At 36.8% G+C, this 19513-nt stretch overlaps 4 protein-coding genes across 6 annotated transcripts; 2 read left to right on the forward strand and 2 right to left on the reverse strand.

Annotated features, from left to right (window-relative positions):
• Positions 1-349: 349 nt before the first annotated feature.
• Positions 350-2385, reverse strand: LOC114750956 (mitochondrial import inner membrane translocase subunit TIM23-2-like). 3 transcript variants are annotated; one of them, XM_028939602.1, is made up of 2 exons: positions 1721-2385; positions 350-533 (listed from the first exon to the last, which is right to left on the reverse strand). In XM_028939602.1, the coding sequence occupies exon 1, from the start codon at positions 2289-2291 to the stop codon at positions 1725-1727; it is 567 nt and encodes a 188-aa protein (XP_028795435.1). In that variant the 5' UTR covers positions 2292-2385; the 3' UTR covers positions 350-533; positions 1721-1724. The 3 variants fall into 3 exon arrangements, with proteins under 3 accessions (XP_028795435.1, XP_028795442.1, XP_028795448.1); XM_028939609.1 differs by having other exon boundaries at positions 350-536; XM_028939615.1 differs by lacking the exon at positions 350-533 and adding an exon at positions 882-897.
• Positions 2386-3416: 1031 nt separating this feature from the next.
• Positions 3417-11405, reverse strand: LOC114750859 (U-box domain-containing protein 51-like). The gene is made up of 10 exons (XM_028939499.1): positions 11285-11405; positions 8720-8932; positions 8362-8459; positions 7773-7894; positions 7390-7629; positions 6362-6689; positions 5445-5546; positions 5046-5354; positions 3874-4584; positions 3417-3629 (listed from the first exon to the last, which is right to left on the reverse strand). The coding sequence occupies exons 1-10, from the start codon at positions 11403-11405 to the stop codon at positions 3417-3419; spliced, it is 2457 nt and encodes an 818-aa protein (XP_028795332.1).
• A 136-nt stretch (positions 11406-11541) lies between these two features.
• Positions 11542-13949, forward strand: LOC114750976 (60S ribosomal protein L18a-like protein). The gene is made up of 4 exons (XM_028939626.1): positions 11542-11547; positions 13041-13168; positions 13263-13380; positions 13585-13949. Exons 2-4 carry the CDS (start codon positions 13059-13061, stop codon positions 13669-13671), a joined length of 315 nt encoding a protein of 104 aa, XP_028795459.1. The 5' UTR covers positions 11542-11547; positions 13041-13058; the 3' UTR covers positions 13672-13949.
• Positions 13950-16985: 3036 nt separating this feature from the next.
• Positions 16986-19428, forward strand: LOC114750869 (pollen-specific leucine-rich repeat extensin-like protein 1). The gene is made up of 2 exons (XM_028939510.1): positions 16986-16994; positions 17523-19428. The coding sequence occupies exons 1-2, from the start codon at positions 16986-16988 to the stop codon at positions 19329-19331; spliced, it is 1818 nt and encodes a 605-aa protein (XP_028795343.1). The 3' UTR covers positions 19332-19428.
• The last annotated feature ends 85 nt before the right edge of the window (positions 19429-19513 follow it).

Consider the following 19513-nt stretch of genomic DNA (forward strand, 5'->3'; position numbering starts at 1 on the left):
TGTGCAATAGTAACGAACTTTTACGCTATCTCCAAATTTAAACGGATTCTGGTTATTCATTACATGCTGATTTTCTGAGTAAAATTAGTGCAAGTGGCCATTTTCAACCTAAAAATATGCATTGGACAAATGAATACTCCGCAACATAGCAGAATATGCATGATCACACTGACATTTCTGAAAGGGAAAACAGCCCATCCATGTACAAGTCTTCTATATCACCTACCACAACAGACTTTAAGAGATGATAAGGCATGTAAATTCACTAAGAAAGGGTTTAAATACTGTCAGGGGAGCAAGGGACAGCGCAAAAAGTGATAGATCCTGGAGCTGCCTTCTGGTTTTTATCAGAAACCGCTTAACAGAAAAGAAAATCCACTTACAGGAACTATGCGCAAGCTAATCTCCATAAATTTGGACGCAGTAACCAATAACAGTGTAACCTTTCCTTGTCTCTGTTCCTTTGTGCGGTGTCAAACACTCAAATGTTTTGTCATTGGAAAATAATCTAAACAGGCTCTCATAGCAAATTTCTGCTGTAAAAAAATATCCCTAATCAAAAGCTTGCCATGCAGGAAAGAGAAATTCACAAGGACATCTCAGGATTTCTAAAAAGAAAATCTCAATTGATAGAAGATTCATTAGCTCTCAAGGAAAAAAGGTTCCAGCTTATTTCACGCCGAGGAATGCAGCAGAGGAAACCTCAACACTGATTAGAAGTCTACCATTTATGAAGTAATCAACTATAAATTATAAAATCTAGGTCGCAACCTGCAAGGGCCAAAAGGACGACTTCAAAAGTCAAACTAAAGACTTGCAAGGAGCCTAGAATCTATACTCAAGTAGTCAGCTTACTTAATTCTGGCAAGGAAAGCTGCTCCTTAGACCAACTTGTATCTTTCCAAAGAAAGAGTTTGTTTGACAATATCAGATGCAGCTTAGTTACGCTCTGTAAACTACCAAAATTTTACTCCAGCAGGAAGGCATCTTAACTGTAAAATAATAATTATATGTGCTTCCTATCTCAAAAAGGAGATACTTCTTTCAGCCTAATACCAAATGACTCATTATATGAATGCCTAATTCGTTGCAAGCCTTGTATACTTTAGGAAAAGGATTTGATGTAGAATGCAAAATCTCTGAACAACATAAACATATTCCAACTTGAAGAAAGAACTTCTATGTCAAGCCATCAGAATCAACATTCTATCAGAAACCATCAAATATTAGTAATTTATATTAGCCTTGCCTCTTGCCGCCTTATCAAGTGTACGAATACGATGGTCTACAATCAGAGTATTAGACCATCTTAACAAGAAATGCCCTTAAATCCATAATGCATTAACATGCTCGGGTTCCATTCAGTAATATATCATAACAGCAAAGGGCTCTCGCATTAAAATCTCATAATTTTCAATGTATCGACAAGCTATACATTCATCAAATGAATAGAAAAAATGGAACAGATATAAATTTTATGTTGCACCCGAATTTCAACCCATTTTAATTGGTTGCTACAAGATGAATCTATAAATTTCATTCCAAGAGTTGGCCAATATCTGACTGAAAAATATGCATTTAATCAATATTTTGCAACAAAAGCACTATTACCATTACCAAGTGCAACGTGGTGGTATAATCTAAACCTTCTGCCTCAATAATCGCCCAAAATTGACAAGTAGTTAAATTAAATTAATATTAAAATCTCGATTAATAAGACCTTCTCAAATTGGCACATATCGTTTCAACGCCTGCTTAGCAGTAACAGCCACACCGACTAGAACTCCGCCTACAGCTCCCGCCACCGCCGCTGATCTCACCCCTCTCGCAGCACGATATAATGCACCAGTACCGAGCCCCGCCGCCACACTATTCCACGCATCATCAGTGTCCCTCAAAGCCACTATTCCGCTCTCGATACCGGCAAATAACAATCCAATAATACCAACTCGGTTACCCCAAGACCGACCAGAATGACCAGAAGCGTTAAGGACACGATTTATCCGCAGCTTCGTGGTGTCGCCGGATTCAAAAGATTTCACCCCATCGACGAGGCCAACGCCGGCACCACCAACGGCGCCCGCAAGGTAGCCGCAGCCAGTGTAAAAGGTGAGATTTTCACCCCAGGATCGACGCTTACGGCGAGCCTCCTCGACGAAGAGATACTCAGGGGACGTTGGAAGCTGGTATAGGTTTCGAATGGGCACTTCGAGGTCCTTGTAAGGATTATAAAGGCGCGTTGGGGTTTGCGGTTCGGATCCTGATTCTCGATCAGGGGAACGGTACGCCATTGGCAGAGCTTCCAGACGATTAGGGTTAGGGCTGGGTGCAAGACGGAAGAAAAAGGAGCGAACCGCGGAACAGGGACAGGGAAGCGTGCTGTATGGGTTTGCGGGAAAATATCAAGCTGGAAGGGCGGCGTGGCGGGGAGCCGGTCCGCTTTCTTCGCTTTATCGTAGGAAATCAGACCGGCCGGTCCATTGGCACAGGTGTACGAAATTGACTGGCTTGAGGTTTTAAAATTATTGTTTCAACACGTGTTTTTATCAATTTTATTCTTAATTAATTTTTTATTTTATTTTGTCTTTTTTTTTCCCTCATCTTTTATTCTCTTTCATTACTTATCTTGTTACTGTAATTTTCTCTCTTATCTGTTTTCTCGTTAAATAAGGATATATTAGAAAAATTATTCAATTTTTATATTTCTCTGTTTCTAAATAAAAATTACGCTGTAAAATGGGTTTTATATTTATTATTGAAGGAATATATATGTTGTTTTAAACTAATTTGAACTGTTTTTTAAACTATATAATTTAGTTACGAGAATGTTTTAACAAAGACTGAGGGGAGTAATTTTATTTTGAACATCTTTAATTTAATCTAATAAAATATTTTTATGCTATTTTTCTAAGATAAAATTAGGGAGAATTTCATAATAGGATAACTAATCACTGTAGCCACTCTCTTTTAAATTAAACACAAAAAATTCTGAAAATAGACTGCAGAAACAAAGGATTGAGTTGAAATTTTGTTGTGCTGATCCATAACCAAAATGCACTTATAAATTACAAATAAAAATATCAAAATTTTCGAAAAGTTGACTCGTCAAAACGGGGCATATTATATTAAATTAATCCCTATAAATTAGTCTCTGTTTTCGTGTATTCAAATTACATTTTTTATTGATTCTTTTATCGACATGGTTAGTATCGAGAGGTTACTGATGAACTTTATAAAATATTTATTTAGCAATAGTGCCTTCCCCTGACGTTCATGGAGATTCATTAAAATGAGTTCATAACAAAAAGAACGCCTTCCCTATGATAATAAGAATGCCTTCCCTATTGATACATTAATGATGAAGAAAAAGACAACAAGGGATTCGTCCGTTTGTTGCAGTTCATGAATAAATCCCCTCACTCAATTGAAGAGAAAGAGTGGAACTTCTTTAGATTCCGGTTGTGTTTGGAGCAACTTACTAAAGAGAAGCAGCCCCTGTAAATGTCCTTTTTTGTTTCCCCCAAATGCTTCTTCCCTGTTGGTGGTAAGAGGCCTGGCTTCTCGGAATTACGATTGAAGCTCAATAGGTTGGCGATGGACTTGAAGGGTTGCCACCTTCGCTCTCGTACCTAACAGTGATAATAGTCACGATGAGCCATTTGGACCTGGTTTTTTTCTAGATTTGAGATAATAGTCATGGTGAGCCATTCTTTTTCTCCATTATTGATTTGTCCCAGTTTTAACTTGGTTTATCAGCCAACGAGACTATAGGCGATAGGTCAAATGACTCTGACTATACTCTTTACTTTTAAACGTGAGAAGCTTATAGTACTCAGAAGTACATTTGGGTAGTGAATTCAAAGGTTAACTAACCTGGCTTGCAGGAAGGCCATCACCTCCAAAGGCTCCTCCCAGATCTCTGAGTCGATTTAGCATTGGCAAAATAACAGAACCCAGGTCTGGTCTGTCCCTTTTCCTCATCTCGCAGCACTTTAAAGCCAACAAAGCACAAGATAAAGCCTCTTCAACAGGCCAATCTGGCACACTTGCATCAAGTACCTCTTGAAAAGTACCTTCTTGGATGGCCTGCTCAACAAGGAGAGATAAACCTATAGGAGGCTTAGCAGTAAGAATTTGTAGCAGAATTATACCTAGCGAATATATATCTGATTTTACTCCCAATAATCCTGTTTGTTGATACTCTGGGTCAATATAACAAAATGTACCAACTGCAGCTGTCATGTGATACTCAGTGGTTTTGTCAGGTATAGAAGGAGGAACAAGATGAGCCAAACCAACATCACTTATCTTGCTCCCATAGTTCCCATCCAGCAGAATGTTTGATGGCTTGAGGTCACGGTGCACCAATGGTTTGGGTGTTGTCTTGTGAAGGAAAAGAAGGCCGGTGGCGATTTCTGCTGCTATTTTGAATCTAATTCCCCATGGAAGTGGGGGAGTGTTATTTTTCTGGAAGAGGCGATCTTCTAAGCTGCCATTTTCCAGGTACTCGTACACAAGGCATCCATACTCTGGGCAGGTACCTAGCAGGAGAACAATGTTTGGATGCCGTATGGTGCTCAAAATCTCAAACTGCATTGGAAGCATCAAGACAGAAGATAACTGAGACTCTAATTAAATATAAAAGTTCTTATATATTTATATTTGCAAAATGAAATTAGTGATTGTTACTCTTCATTTTTCTTTTTGTATCATTAAAATACACTTTTCACTTTCACTTCTTGATGAAGTGTACAGAGAAATTGTAACGTAAGGCAACGGCAGGTGAATAATGATGAGCCTAACCTAATGATGTCAAATATGTGGGATTATTGAGCTTTGAAAATGTTAGTATAAAATTTATAATAAACCACACTATTTATAAGTCATGGATAATGTGACTCATTTTAAACTTTGGTGAAAAATATAGATTCACAATCTAGTTAGGAAAAAAAAAAAAAAGCAAGTTCCAATTTGATAAAATGTGATTACATACAGAAAAGCCAATATTGATGCTCCTAGTTTCTGCCAAAAAGAAAGTCATTAGCAAGTACCTCTTGTTGAAATTGCTTCTCTCCTTGGTCTATGTCTGGTCTCAAGACCTTAATTGCAACATCAGTGAAATCAAGCACACCTTTATAAACAGACCCGCATCCACCATCACCAATTTTCAAATGACTATTAAAGCAGCGAGTTGCAACTTCAATGTCCTTGACATCGAATTTTCTACATTGAATATTATCATGAGTCAACATATTTGATTCTGTCTTCCTCTCTTCCTCTTCCTGCATGGCCCTTATTTCTGCATGTTTTAAGTTGCGTTCTTCTTCTTGCATAATCTGTTCAAGCTCCATTACCTAAAATAAAAATACTTTTTTCCAACTCACCCTTTCTGTGGTTTATTCTAAAACTTGATAAGCTTGAGTAGAATGTATGACATGCAATACCTTCTGTTTTGCTGCGATGGCTTCTCTACAGGCTGAGCTATACTTCTCCATTGTTTTTTTCAATTCTAGGCTTAATTGCCTCATTTCAATACTCAAGCCTTTCTGACAGACAGCTCATGTAAAGGAGAAAGAAATGTGTATAAAATCATATAATGGATATTGTGTATACAAAATCTGGGCCATTAGCATGAAATTTTTTTTGTTAAATATGCTCAAAATTAAAAAGACATTAGTTATTGATTACTGAAATAGTAATAAACTTCCAATTGTGACAACCAGTAATCTAAGAAACATGCTGTATCATTAAGGTATGAACCTCTTTTTATTCTCTGGAGATAAACAGCCAAGAAGAGATAACTTAATTGAAAATGACCCACTGTTCTACAAAGAAAATAACCATAGCCAGAATATAAAAGGAGGTGAAGAGAGGGGAAGGGGAGATGAAATAGTGCCAGTGCCATAGCCTCAAAACTTGAAAACTAAAACTTACATAAACCATAAAAACCAAACAGCTCTATGCAATTGGAAAGTTAAGGGAGAGGAAAAGAAAGATTAAAGTGCACTAACACTGAAAAACTACGCGCGTAACTTTTGATCGTCAAGTTTAAGCACTCAGGAAACCTAGGTTTTTTATCCTTTTCTCAAGGTTTGCTTAGAGTCAGCTGGAAGACTGACTATGAAGTAAAAGTTATTTATAGCCATTAATTTGTTTCCACAATTGGGGAAAAGTGAATATGCATTTCAAGGCCAAATAAATCAGTTCCTATCAAAGTAGGTGATGCGTATGTGATAGCAAAATCAATTTAGTGAAGACATCATCTTTGGTTTTATTCTAGAATGGAAATGACAAAATAGTTCTCCACATCACTTTATGCCAAGAGAGATCGGTCCTACCAATTTGATATTATAGTACGTACTTTGGCATTTGATGAGGCCCTCCAGAGACCGTGTGAGTTCACAGATACTGCTTGGTTTTCAGGTAACAAAGGAGCCAACTGGGAACTAAGCATCCTTGAATTGTCACCAGTGAATGAAAGGGAATTTTGATTTGATGAATCCTTTGGTGAGGTGTTTTCAACCACTAATCTTGCTAAATTATCCTCGTCATAGGACTTATGTGTTTCCACCTTTGATAAATTAGCCTCTTCGGAGGACTCATGAGTTACCACCTGCACAGTGTCGTTGTTTTCACCAATATAAACCCTATCAAGACCTGAGCCTGGCCAAAAATGTTTGAATGATTTTCTGTATAAACAAAAAGACCGTCTAAGATATTGACCTAAAAAGATGAGTAGCAGAGATTCAAAGCCCAATGATGAATAAAAAGTTAAAGAAAGCACCATGGACATATACTCAGACAAGTGAAAACTCCACAGAAACAGTGAAGTCTTAACTGTCTCTACCATATTTTTCTTTCCCACTTCTATGATGCCAAATATTTTCTTAAACAAGTTCTATTAAGAAATAAGAGCAGAAGATAGCAAATATAGTAGGAGGGTGATAAATCGTCAAAGGAAAAGTCTGGAAACAAACAAAATAACTCCTAAACATTAAAATTGATTTAATGAAGGAGATGCTTCCTATTTGTGTGTAAAATAATGAATCCCATAAAAAGAGCATGTATGGAGCACCAAAGAAAAGCCATCGAACCAATTAAGTCCATAAAAGTTGAAAGGGAAAATTGAAGATGCGTGCCCATAATGAGCTGTCCCCAGCCTCAACCATTATGCTCAAGCAATTTGGCTGTGACATCTAGAGTTTTTGGTGATCCATCATCCTTCTCATTTTCTATGTTGGATCATAAATATTTTAAGTTAAATGGTTCTCACATGAACAAGGCTCCATTAGGCTGATAATTTTCATCAACTAACAGGTAAAAGGCATCTCAGAAGCTGGAAAACTATGAAGATGATAGCATTTATTATGAATAGTACAAATAGTAAACCTGTTTATATCTTCGGAATCTGAAGTATCAGGAAGAAGATTATGCAAATGATCCGGTTGTGACTTTCCCTGGGGATCGTAGTATGAGTCTTCCATCGATGTAGTTGGTATGATGCTTATGCTTTGAGGGAAACCTGTTGGCTGGATATTTAGCACTTTTCCTTTTGATATAATATGTACTGTGCAGCACTCTGGCACGGACCTCATTAAACTGTTTGAAACACCTAACCCTTTATATTTCCTGCAGTGGTCATCTAGGAAGACGATTAGTTAATGGGCCATTAAATATAATATAATTTGATTCATAGCATGTCTCATGACATATCTGCAATCTCGCTTATGTACTTGTCCATGTATAAATATGAATGAGAGAAAGAGAGGAACCTTGTAAGAGCATTCCGATGGGAAGCGCCAACAACAATATTGCTGATAGAGTGTTCAATGATGTAATCGGTTAGTGTACTCGTAACATCATTGCCGTGCAGAACCAACTCCTTCGCTGTGATCTGATATGAATTTCACAAGAACCAACAATGATGCTGGTGAGTTTTCTCAAGGCCCTTAACCATAATGTAGTTTGATTTTCAGATATGTAAATTGTATATATGATATTTTTGTCTTATTTTGACCTTTCATCAATCCAATTTGTAACCTCTGCTCCATAAACATGTTCGTAGAGAATAGTAAATGTGAGAGTCGAAAAGTTCAAACTATTCAACTTATTCTGAAATTAATTTAATTTTAGCATCTGCATTCGCATATGTGGACAATCCTCGTGACGCTCTATACACATGGGTAAGCGTAAATATCTATAGCACCACGGTTTAACAATCCAGTTGGCCTAGAAACATTTATGAAGGTCCCGGCAAGCTTTAATTCGTCTTACACGCCTCCTTCTATCATCAAAATGCGTACTACATTTGGGTTTCAAAGATTTTGAGGAGTAGGATAGATGATACTGCCAATTACTCACCCGTTCTTGTGCAAAAAATTCTCGGAAGGGAAGAAAAACTTGTTTTGATTCTTCTTCAGTTGGTGGACGACCTTCTTTAGGGACAGAATCAACATCATCTGCAATCCTGCATTAACCATACGAGAAATGTAATAGACGAAAGAAATATGATGTAATTGTTCATTAATAGCCATATAGCGTAAACAATATGAAAATTTAATAGATAATGATACAATGTACTGATTACGAACCCCTTGGCTAAACTTTTCAGCCAGTCATTATTACAAACTCTCTTTAAACAATGAGGCACCGACCTAGAATAACATCCGGCCGGAGATTATAGATGGTGGAAATGAGATTAAAGAAAAAGAGTACCTACGAGGATGTAAATTCTTAGTCCGAACGTGAATGAGGGTGGAAGCTGAGTTCTTCTGTAAAAGATTATGAATTGCCCATTTGACAGCGTACACGCTGTTGACGTCGTCATCAACGGCGATGACAGTAGGGCCGAGTTCTGCATTTGAGGCTGTTCCCGACAGAGCCATCACGGTGGCGCCACCCCACCGAGATGGGGCGGTGGTGAATGGGAGCGCTAGAGAAATTGAAGAACAATATACGATTATTCCATGGTTACATTTTTTGGGGGAAATCTGTTCTCGCCTTTGATGCGTCGTTGCTATATTTGGCGGGAACAAAGAGAGAATAGCCGTTAACTAATTGAAAGTTGAGTTGTTGAAATTAATCCAAAAGAAAAAATAAACAAGAAGAAAACTTGCAACAAATATTGAAAATAAAACATCAGGCTAACAAATGGAACCGTGGAGGTAAAATAATTTATAGCCCGTTTGATTCATGGAATCAATGAGGATGTAATGTAATGTAATAGCTGGGAATGGGATGTAATGCAAAAGGGATTACAATGAAATTGTTTGGTACCATATTAAGAATGATAAAATTAAATTGATTACTTATATTACATTAAATAGAAATAAAATTGATAGGACAAAAATGCCCTTGCACAAATAAAAATTTCTCTTGAGTTCACTGCTTATTACGTCGTTCTCAACCACTGCGGCAACACTCACCCATCACTGTGACCCCTCTGTCACCCTTCGTCTTCCCTCTTCCTCAAATGGGACTGATCATTCCTCTCTTCTACTTCTACCATTCTCCTGACTCATCTTCATCATTTTTGGCGAAGATTCCAGCCACATCAAAAATCTCCTATTGTCTATATCTCTATTTTTGTTCTTCTGCTTTTACTTTTTGCTAGTGCTGGTACATTTTTCGTTTTCATCTTTGTGATGATGAAGCAAATTGGAAAGATGAAGATGCCCAGTTCATTGGTACAGGAAGGAGGAGAAAGGGTCACCAATAGAGGAACATCACTAGCGTACGGGTCAACAATAGTTGAGGAAGATGATGAAGAAAGCAAGGGCAATTAATGTCTTTTTCAGATTCACACATATTGTAATCCTCATTCTTTACTAATATAAGTGTAATCCCTGTTACTTCATATAAAGTAATCACGATGCACATCATAATCCCCTTTACCATTTAAATGTACCAACCAAACGCATGAAAGAGGTCATTGTATCCGGATTACAAGAAATCCTAATACTATGCATCGAAACAAATGGGCACTTAGAAATGTAAATCTAATTTGAAATCATGATAAATTTTGGCAATTTTTTTCACATTACCTTTTGCTCTCGCTTGGCTAGCTTTCTCAAAAAGCTAAAAGAAAAACACAAATATATTCCTAATGGAGGCAAGTGTCATGCATTAACTACGGATACCTCTTTTAGAAAAAATTTTGAACTATGATTCATAGTAAATTAATAGTTTTTTTTCCTAAACACAAGTATCTTCTTATTGGAGATAATCCTATTTGAGACACTGTTAAGTACTAAATGTAGCTATCTCTTCTAAAAAGAATTTAAATATTAGTTGTTACATTGTGAGAGACTAATTAATTCCTCTAGATTCAACAAATGCTTAGCTAATAATACAGGGGCCAGGTTACTTGGGTCAGAAAAAAGAGCAGATGTGTTTTTCCCTCTCTAGGCCCGATAAACTAAAGAACAATGTTGAAGCCTGCTTTTTGACATTTTTCTCTCGCTCGGCCCACATCCGGGGCCTCATAAGTGTAGTGGCCTGACTCTTGCTACCGGAGGAAGAAAAAGGCCCAAATTAATGAAAGTATTGTTCAATTAACAAATAGACGTACTTCTTTGTTTTCTTTTCTTTTGTTTTTGTTTTTGCCAACAGACGTGCTTCTTTGTTAAAGCATACAATATGTACTTCCTATTTTATTATTAACAATAACAAATAACTATATTGATTTTTTCTCTAGAAAAGTACACAAAATCTCTTTCCATGTGGTGTAGGTTTGTACGTTTGTCTTGTGAATTTACGGATATGAGAATTCCAAATAAATAATTTTTATGCCAAAATATTTGAATAATTTTTTCATAGTTCAAGTGAAAAAGTTGGACTCTACCTATTGAATGTAACCATAGATATTTAAAATTTTATAAAATTTTTTTTATTTTAATATTAATTTTGCCTCAATATCTTATTTTATATTACCTTCGGTCCTATTTATAAGAGATAATTGACTAATTTAAGGAGATTAAGAAAAGAAGCTAAGTTAGTTATTTGTAATAAATAGGTATTGTCTTTCCTAAAATATCCTTACTAATCAAGTGTACTGGTTAAAACTCTTATTGTTAGAAGGACTATTTAAAAAAAAAACATAAATATGAGAGACAAAGTGGATCGGAGTCATATATTTAGGATCAAAATAAAAATCAAATAAGATCTTATATTAAAGACCGGAGGTAGTACTATTTTCCTAAATACTAGAAATACTAAGTGAAAGTTTTTTATTTAAAAAAATGACTGCCATGAAAAGAAATGACAGCAGACGGTGTCGTATTACGGAGTAGGTAAAAAGTTGCGACCGAAGCTGCTTTTGTCTGTGAGTGTGGGAGCAAAGTGGAAATCCAGTGCCTATCGGAAGCGAACTTGATCGTCACCGTCACCGTCACCGTCACCGTCATGGGGAGAAGCTGCGTTTCTTCTCACTTCTCTTGTGGAAGTTTCCTTTTCTTCTTCCGTTATTGAGCGACTGCGTTAGCTGCAATCACTTGTTGCCCCAAACTGATTCTGCTCTGTTCAGTTTTCTTCGCTGGAATTTCTCAAGTAACAACTCACTCTCTCTATCTATCTATCTCTCTCCGTCTTTTATTTTCGTTTCTGGTTAAATAGCTAATTTCTTTGTTAGAGCTGGTTTCTGGTGTTTTATGTTTTGTCGCAAGTTATTTCTTCGGATGTTATTTCTAAATTTATGCATTTAGTCGTATATTTGAGTGGTATGTTTGCCGGTTGGAAGGAATTTCGTTGATTGAAATAGTTTTTTTGATTTTTTCTTTATAGTCTTGAGATTTGAGTAAATTGTTGTTGTATGAATGGCTCAAATGCGCATGTCAGCTTACTTGGAGGATAATGCCGCTTTTATGAATTGTTTTTTTCCTTCACTCATGACTCTGAACTCGAGCCTATGCCTTTTTTGTTCTTGTACGGTGCAATTTTTGGAAGCTCTTTCTTAGTTGTGTATAGTCTCTGTGGCCCATCTAATGTATCAGTAATAAATGCGGAAAAATGTTTTCGAAACACAACCAGTAATACGGGACTATCTAATGCTAACACAGATTTGGAGTACTATGATGGAGAATAAGTTGATGTGATTTCTAAATTTCAATATAGTTGCTGCATAAGCTCTGTGTGCATGAGGAAGCAAAGATAAGTGCAGGTGTCATTTTACAATTGTCAACTACTTGTTGTATCATGTGTGGTGCTGTGATTTGATGTAAATGTACGTGATTCACTTTCTATTGTGATATCTTCACTCTAAATCAGTTAAAAGTGTTATTTTGAATTACATGGTTTTCAGTCAGAGGAGGCTATTGATAGATCTACAACATCTTCCTTTTTTTGTCTTACTCAGCTAAGTTCTAGGGCCTCCTCAAGAATCTATCTTCAATTTTTTGATAGTTCCCCCTTTTATGTGAGTCTAGCTACGAATTTCACTGAGTGTTGTGGCCTTAATATAAAGTTAAACTTGTTAGTCATTTATGAGAATTGTAATAGAATTGAGCTTCCTATGTTCGATCCAGTTGTTGATGCTCGTGATAGGTAATTCTTGTATTCTTTTAGGTGGGTCACTTTATCATGTCATCATGATTCTCAAAGCTTTTCTTTTTGATTTATAATTATTGGATTACGTTATACTTTGAGTCTTAATCAATAACTAAAAGAATTTTAGTTCTAGATCAAAATTTTAGAATCTTGTTTATATCTATCATAGTTGGAAATTTCTCGAGGTTATATAGAAATTGGGATTGGAATGCCTGATGGATTCTTCAATCCTGTCTTATTAGTCCCACTTAAATGATCCTTAATGGTCATGAACCTCTGCTAGTCTCATGTAGCTGCCATTTTCTTTTATGCTTGGGAAATGACTAACACAGAAAGTTACTCATCTTATATATAAATATTATTGTTTCTGTTTTTTCATACCACCTTCTGAGTGAATGTTGATGTTATCCTTGTTCTAATAAAGCCCTAGCTGTAGAAATTCTGTGCTAAATAGACATAATTGAACTAGTCACAGAAGTTGAGTTTGATTTGCATAGGGCTCTGCTTGGATCACGATGGACCAAAGGAATGGTGAATATGCTCCCATCAGGGATTCAGAAGATGAACAGTCAGGAAAATTTGACAAGCCCCTTCCTTGTTTTGGCTGTGGATTTGGATGGTTCTTGTGAGTTATTTTACGCAGCTCTTATGTTTCTTACTTTCTATTCTCAACTCATTTTCTGATGGCATCTCCTCCACCCCTTTTATTTTCTTGCCAGCCTTCTGCTAGGATTTGTGTGTCCACTTTTTTGGTATTATGCCACAATTCTCTACTTCTGCAATTACTATCAAAAGGACCCAAGAGAACGAGCTGGACTAGCTGCATCTGCAATAGCTGTAAGTACAGTTTATGTTGAGAAACAATGTACATTTCATACTCCACTCATTCGTCAAATGTGCTGCTTTGCTACCTATCCTATTTATTGTGTATGTAATCTGATACAGGGGAAATTATATCCCTTTTGTTTTCCATTGTACCCCCTTTTTTCCTCATGAAAGAACTGCTCCTGGTTTTGATAGGAGACGTTGTGATTGTTGCAGGCTCTAATATTTACAATTGCTGCGCTGATCACAGTAGTTGTTTTTGTCGTCACAACAGTTTCAACTCACCTATCTCTAATCAATTAGCATTTAGTAAATAATCCCATCTTCATTATTAGTCTCCTCTGGAAGGAAGGCAGGCTTTATGCATGGTGGATCAAGCTCTCTGTGATCGTTTCTGACTCCCAGGAAAGATGGGTAACTAGCCTAGGTTTCACTAACTGAAATATACAGCTTACATTGATGTAACTCGGCTTTAAGCATAGAAGAATTTCATTCTGAAACAGACTTTTACTACGTACATATGTATTACGTCCTGAGAATGGCTTAAACCATCAATGAAATGATTTGGATGTGGGTTAATAGTTTTTATCTGTTCTTGTATGCCATAGTTCTATATTCAATGTCATTATGATCCTCCTATGGGTTGTCTAATAGTAAATATTTGTTTGGGGGTTGGGGGTTTACAATGTCCAATAGTGAATTTTGATTTATCCATCTGAACTTGGACCATGCTGACCGTTGCCATATATATGATCATTGATAATGTTCCCTTTTTTTTTTTTTTTTTGGTTGAGAAACTTGATATTTAAATGTGTCATCTATACCATCCCTAGTATTTGTCTCTCTCACGGACACACGAATTTATCCGGCGCATCTGGACAAATAAAAGAATTCAGGTTAAGAACTACTAGCATGACAGAGACTGCTCTAGCTGTGGTATTTGACCACCTCAAATTCAAAGCTGTGTGGTTACCGTGTCATGGTGGTTTCCTATGACATGAGCATCTTTGATCCTAAGAAAGTTGGTATCAGCAAAAGAAAGTAAAAGTAAAAGGTGCTTGATGTTACAAGGTTGTTTAATTTTTATTATAATTGTTAGTGCCCTTTTGGAGCTGGGCTAGACAAGCAAAAGGCGGTACGAGGCAAAAGAAAGCAGGTGACAGAAAACACATGGGGTTGGATAATCGGCTAACTAATTAATTAATAAAGCTTTTTTCAATATTTTACGGATTCTTTCATCCTGTTCTTTCACCGGTTAGTTAGGAAATGTTGTTAGCAGTAAATTTAATAAAACATCACAAAGATAACAACATTAGTTAAGATTTAAATATCCAGATACAATCTTCAAGCAATCATTTTTTTTTATAAGAAAAAAAATGAATTAAAAACAGATCGTGCTGCAATAAAAAATTTGAACTAGAGCAATTTAATTGAATGAGCAGCTTCTTGATTACAAACAACCTCTAGATGAACACTTGAAGTATCAGAAATTCCATTGGTCAAGCAATCATATACTAAAAAGGGGAAAAATACAGCTTTCGGCTTCCCAAATTGATCCTGAGATCGCAATGGTAAGCCATTATTTTCTTCAAGCAGCCATATATTAATATCCTATCTAACAATTAGGCACCAAAATCAAATAAACATAAACTGATAATTATATCTGTAATTAAATTAATCCAATCAATCATGTTGTACCCACCAAGTGTGAAATTGTCTTGATGTTAAGACCAGTCAGAATCAGAGGATAAAAAATCCTGGGGCCCAAGCATTGAACAGTAACCACAATCCAAGAGAAGACAGCAGTTTTGGTGGGGGAGGAAAAGCAACAGTCACAAGTTGCAGACAACGACACATAACAAATATTTTTTTTGACCAGCGACGCATAACAAATATTGCATAACACGCTTCTCGTATTATGAATATGAATACTACGTTTTGTCATTATGTGAATCAAAATACGTCACTCCAAATTTGTTAAATGTGAAGTTTGAGACTTTGAGTAATGTTCGATTGTCTCACGCGCAAAGCATGCGTCATCCAACTCACCTACGTGTCTGTCTACTGGCTAACTATACTGAACTAATGATGAGCTGGTTCTAGAGATCTATTAGAGTTAGTGGGTTGAAAAAGACTCAAATAAATTCTTTAAAATCAAAGTTAATTGTTAACAAGAATTAATCTATTGATAAGGAACCGATTCATAGCTTACAATATCATGAATTTGAATCTCGTTACTGATATGAGGATTTGTTGATAAGCAATCAATACCTTTATAAATGTTTTTCGAGTCTAGAATTACGCTCTAATCCTAATAAGCCATTGGAATATATATATATATATATATATAAAGTTAATCTTGTCAATAATAATATTTGAAATTTTTTGCTAGCTGAACAACTTAATCAGGAATAGTGTATCTTACTTTGTTCTACAATGTCTTGTCTGCAATAATTCAATAGTGATAAGCTGGATTCTAATGATTCATTAGTGATAAAGAGTAGGTTATACGGCTCAAAAGATACTTACCTTAATGAATATTTGTAAATTACTTCCCTAGACCTTAACTATATGCCATCAAAGGATAATTCACTAAGAAAAATATTTAAACTTATTTAATTCATCCCCAATTAATTTTTTCCAAAAAATTTAACTTCGGCAAAAAAAAAAGTTTATAGAATAATTTTTTTAATTCTCACACGTTAAAATAGATGCCCCACATTTTTTCTAATAAACCCAACTTTCTTTCATATTTTCCAAAGAGTATTTGAGAATTGAGACCAAAGACAACTTTAATTGGCCGCCATCTTGCTTACTTGGAATCTTAAGCAACTTTTATGTGCTTGTTTTTGCTCATTACTTTCTGATTAAGTGTCTTCTTGATTATTTCAATTCAATGATTAGACAAAAGGACATCTTTGACGCGTATTGATACATTATGACATAATCATACATAAATAATACAATAATTTGAATCACTAAGATAGTGTATTTAATACGTTTGGGGCCAAAAAAAAAGACAAGAAAAGAGTTAATAACACCAAAAACCGACCACCTCTGGTTTTAATTATAAGATCTCATTTGTAAATTATAAATGTGTTATTATAATTAGGGTCGATTTTGATCTTATGGTTGAATTGTTCACATAAATTATGATTTTGATAGGAATAAAATAATATAAATAGGAGCAGAGAAGCGGGCTTGATGTGCAAGTAACATGAATAAGGGCATGAATTTAGTTTGGCCAAGCACAATGATAGTGACTTGTGATTCATATTGGCAATAAAAATTTGATATTTTTTTCAATTTAATAATGGTGGGGACCAATTAATTATCACACACTATTGAAATAGATAAATAAACTATGTGATATAATTATAATAATAATGATTTGGAAGAAATGAAGAAATAATATTGGGTAGCCAAGTCAAGGATCCAGCCCTCAAATTCAAAAGCCACATGCTCTGCTCTACCCACATTATCTATTTTTAATTTTAATTACCTGTCATTCTTGCAAGACGACAGCCCAACACTGAATTCCCAACAATCTTTTTTATTGCTTTGGTTTAAAACTTTTCCTTCAAATAAATATTTTTTCCCCATTCCTTATTTCTAAAATGGGTGAGGTCCGCGGAAAACACGAAGTGTAATAAAATGAGCTCTATTCTTAGTGGAAAACAATTATATCACTATAAATTATAAAATAGAGATTTTTATGGATAAGCCGATGTCCAATAAAAATATAATTATCAAAATTAATTACGATCATATTACTTTCTATCTATAAGACCTCATTTATAAAATAAAAAAATAATTATCAAAATTGATTACCATCATACTACCTCCGTTCCTAATTATAAGACCTCGTTTATAATTTATAAACAAAATCTTATAATTATAAATTATAAATAAAGTCTCATAATTTGAATTGAATGTAATATATAATAATTTTTTTCAAATTTTTTATCCTTTATTTTGATTTCAAATTTAACTGCGCTATGAATAGTGTCGTGCGTGTTGAGAAAACTTCTTTTAAACCCATCGTCACGTTCACCTTCCTACCCATCTCACTGTTAGCTCCGTAATATAAGAAAGCAAGCTCACGAAAGTTGGAATCAGCATTACGCGACACAACCCAAAAGCAATCATAAAAGCTGAAGTCTTCTTCTAAAGTTCATTTCCTTCTCATCCATCTCTTTAAAGCAAAACCGATCAAAATGGAAGATGAGGAAGACATGTTGCCACCCTTTTGGCTGCCATCCGAAGGCGGTCGCCGCCGCCGCCTCCGCCGTTCGTCCTCCCTCTTGTTCAGCTCTGGTGCTCTTCTTACATTCATCATTGTCACGGCTTGTGTAATTGTCTTCATCGTACTTCCCACATTGCGCTCTTTCACTTCCCATATATTCAGACCGCAATTGGTGAAGAAGAGCTGGGATTCTCTGAATTTGGTGCTTGTTCTCTTTGCCATTGTTTGTGGATTTCTTAGTAGAAATAGTAATGAAACCCCGCGTTCTTATGAAGATCGAAGCTTCTCACAAGCAGCTTCTGCGAGAGAGTATGTGAAATCAATACCAGAAACACCTCCAAGGCGCTGGTATGAATATTCAGAATCAGATCGCACGGTGTTTAACAGGATGAGGAGTTTCAACTCCTACCCTGATCTCCGGCAAGAGTCTTTGTGGGTAGCCGGCGATGAAAGGTGGCGATTTTACGATGATACCAGTGTTGGGGGCTACCGCGGATCGGACTTAGATGATCACCGGCAGCTTCGCCACCGTCACGTAAGACCGGAGGTCGTAAATGAGGAACAGGATGCTATTAAGAACATAGCCGTCGACACTTTTGTTGTTCGGGCAGAGGAAGTTCCCAGTGCGCCGCCGATACCGGAGACGCGGCAGTCACCACCTTTCCCGCATCCATCACCCCCATCGCCGCCGCCGGTGCAGCGCACTGAAGGAGTTCGAAGACAGGCGAAGCGATCGTATCATGCCGCTGGGCGATCGGAAATAGTTGACAAAGAGGAAAAGGATGAATTTGAAGTCAGAATGTACCAACCACCACACTCTACGGTGGCAACACCGCCGCCGCCGCCAGCTCCACCCGTTAAAGGTGTTCGGAAAAATTCCAGGCGAACATATCGAAGTTCAAGACCAGCTCCAATGACTGAGAAAGAGGAAATAAGTGAGTTGGAAGTCAGGAATTTCCCACCACCACCACGACGATCAATTCCGCCGCCGCCTCCTCCTCCTCCGCTGCCACTATTCTATATGTCATCGGAGAAGAAGACTGGCCAAGGTAAGAAAAAACGAGGGAGTGCGACTAAAGAGTTCTTAACATCATTGAGGGGCAAGAAAAAGAAACAGAGACAGAGGAGTGTTGAAAATTTTGAAAGTATTCTGAACTCTCAAGCTCCACAACTGCCACCGTCAACTCCTCCTCCTCCTCCGCCGCTGCCGCCACCACCGTCAGTTTTTCATAATTTGTTTTCTCCCAGGAAATCCAGACACCAAAAAGTTCACTCTGTTTCGCCGCCGCAGCGTGCGCCATCGCCGCCGCCTGTTTTGTCTACCCGAGTATCAAGAACCCAGAAACCTCCCATATCAAACGAGAGACAGATTTTCAACAGCATGGAAGGAAATGTTCTCACAGGTAATGAGTCACCTCTCAACCCAATTCCCCCACCACCGCCACCTCCGCCATTCAAGATACCAGCATGGAAGTTTCGGGTGCATGGTGATTTCGTTAGAATCGATAGCGTTAGAAGCTCCCGTAGCAATTCGCCAGATATAGATGAAGGTGTGGACTCGCCAACCAGTCAAGAACAACCGACGACGCCGCCATTGTTCTGTCCCAGCCCAGATGTTGATACCAAAGCTGACACCTTCATTGCGAGGTTCAAAGCTGGTTTGAAGTTGGAGAAGATGAACTCCATCAAAGGGAAGTCCAATCTAGGCCCTTCCTGAATGTAGAAAACGGAGAATAAACTGGACTAGATTGAAGTTGCTAAATGATTGTATTCTTTAAAAGATTATACTTTTGCATTCTTTTGTTCTTTGTTAGATTTTCACATAGAGATCAAAGCCATATAGGGAAGGATTCACTTGTCTCTGGCGTACAATTCTTGATTTACATTTTCTTTGGGGAA

This window comes from Neltuma alba, unplaced genomic scaffold (genome assembly GCF_004799145.2).
Source record: "Neltuma alba isolate B1F8T4 unplaced genomic scaffold, ASM479914v2 tig00001126_pilon, whole genome shotgun sequence".
NCBI classification, from domain to species: domain Eukaryota; kingdom Viridiplantae; phylum Streptophyta; class Magnoliopsida; order Fabales; family Fabaceae; genus Neltuma; species Neltuma alba.

What these genes read in the sequence shown, in the direction of transcription:
- LOC114750859 (XM_028939499.1), bottom strand. Translation starts at nt 11,405, where the DNA reads ATGACGGTGACGGTGACGGTGACGGTGACGATCAAGTTCGCTTCCGAT. An exon ending in GATTCCGAAGATATAAACAG is followed by an intron (nt 6,690 to 7,389) that starts GTTTACTATTTG and finishes TTGTTTATACAG; the next exon opens with AAAATCATTCAAACATTTTT. An exon ending in CCATCGCAGCAAAACAGAAG is followed by an intron (nt 5,355 to 5,444) that starts GTATTGCATGTC and finishes TTTTTATTTTAG; the next exon opens with GTAATGGAGCTTGAACAGAT.
- LOC114750956 (XM_028939602.1), bottom strand. Translation starts at nt 2,291, where the DNA reads ATGGCGTACCGTTCCCCTGATCGAGAATCAGGATCCGAACCGCAAACC.
- LOC114750976 (XM_028939626.1), top strand. Translation starts at nt 13,059, where the DNA reads ATGGACCAAAGGAATGGTGAATATGCTCCCATCAGGGATTCAGAAGAT. An exon ending in TGTGGATTTGGATGGTTCTT is followed by an intron (nt 13,169 to 13,262) that starts GTGAGTTATTTT and finishes TTTTCTTGCCAG; the next exon opens with CCTTCTGCTAGGATTTGTGT. An exon ending in TAGCTGCATCTGCAATAGCT is followed by an intron (nt 13,381 to 13,584) that starts GTAAGTACAGTT and finishes TGATTGTTGCAG; the next exon opens with GCTCTAATATTTACAATTGC.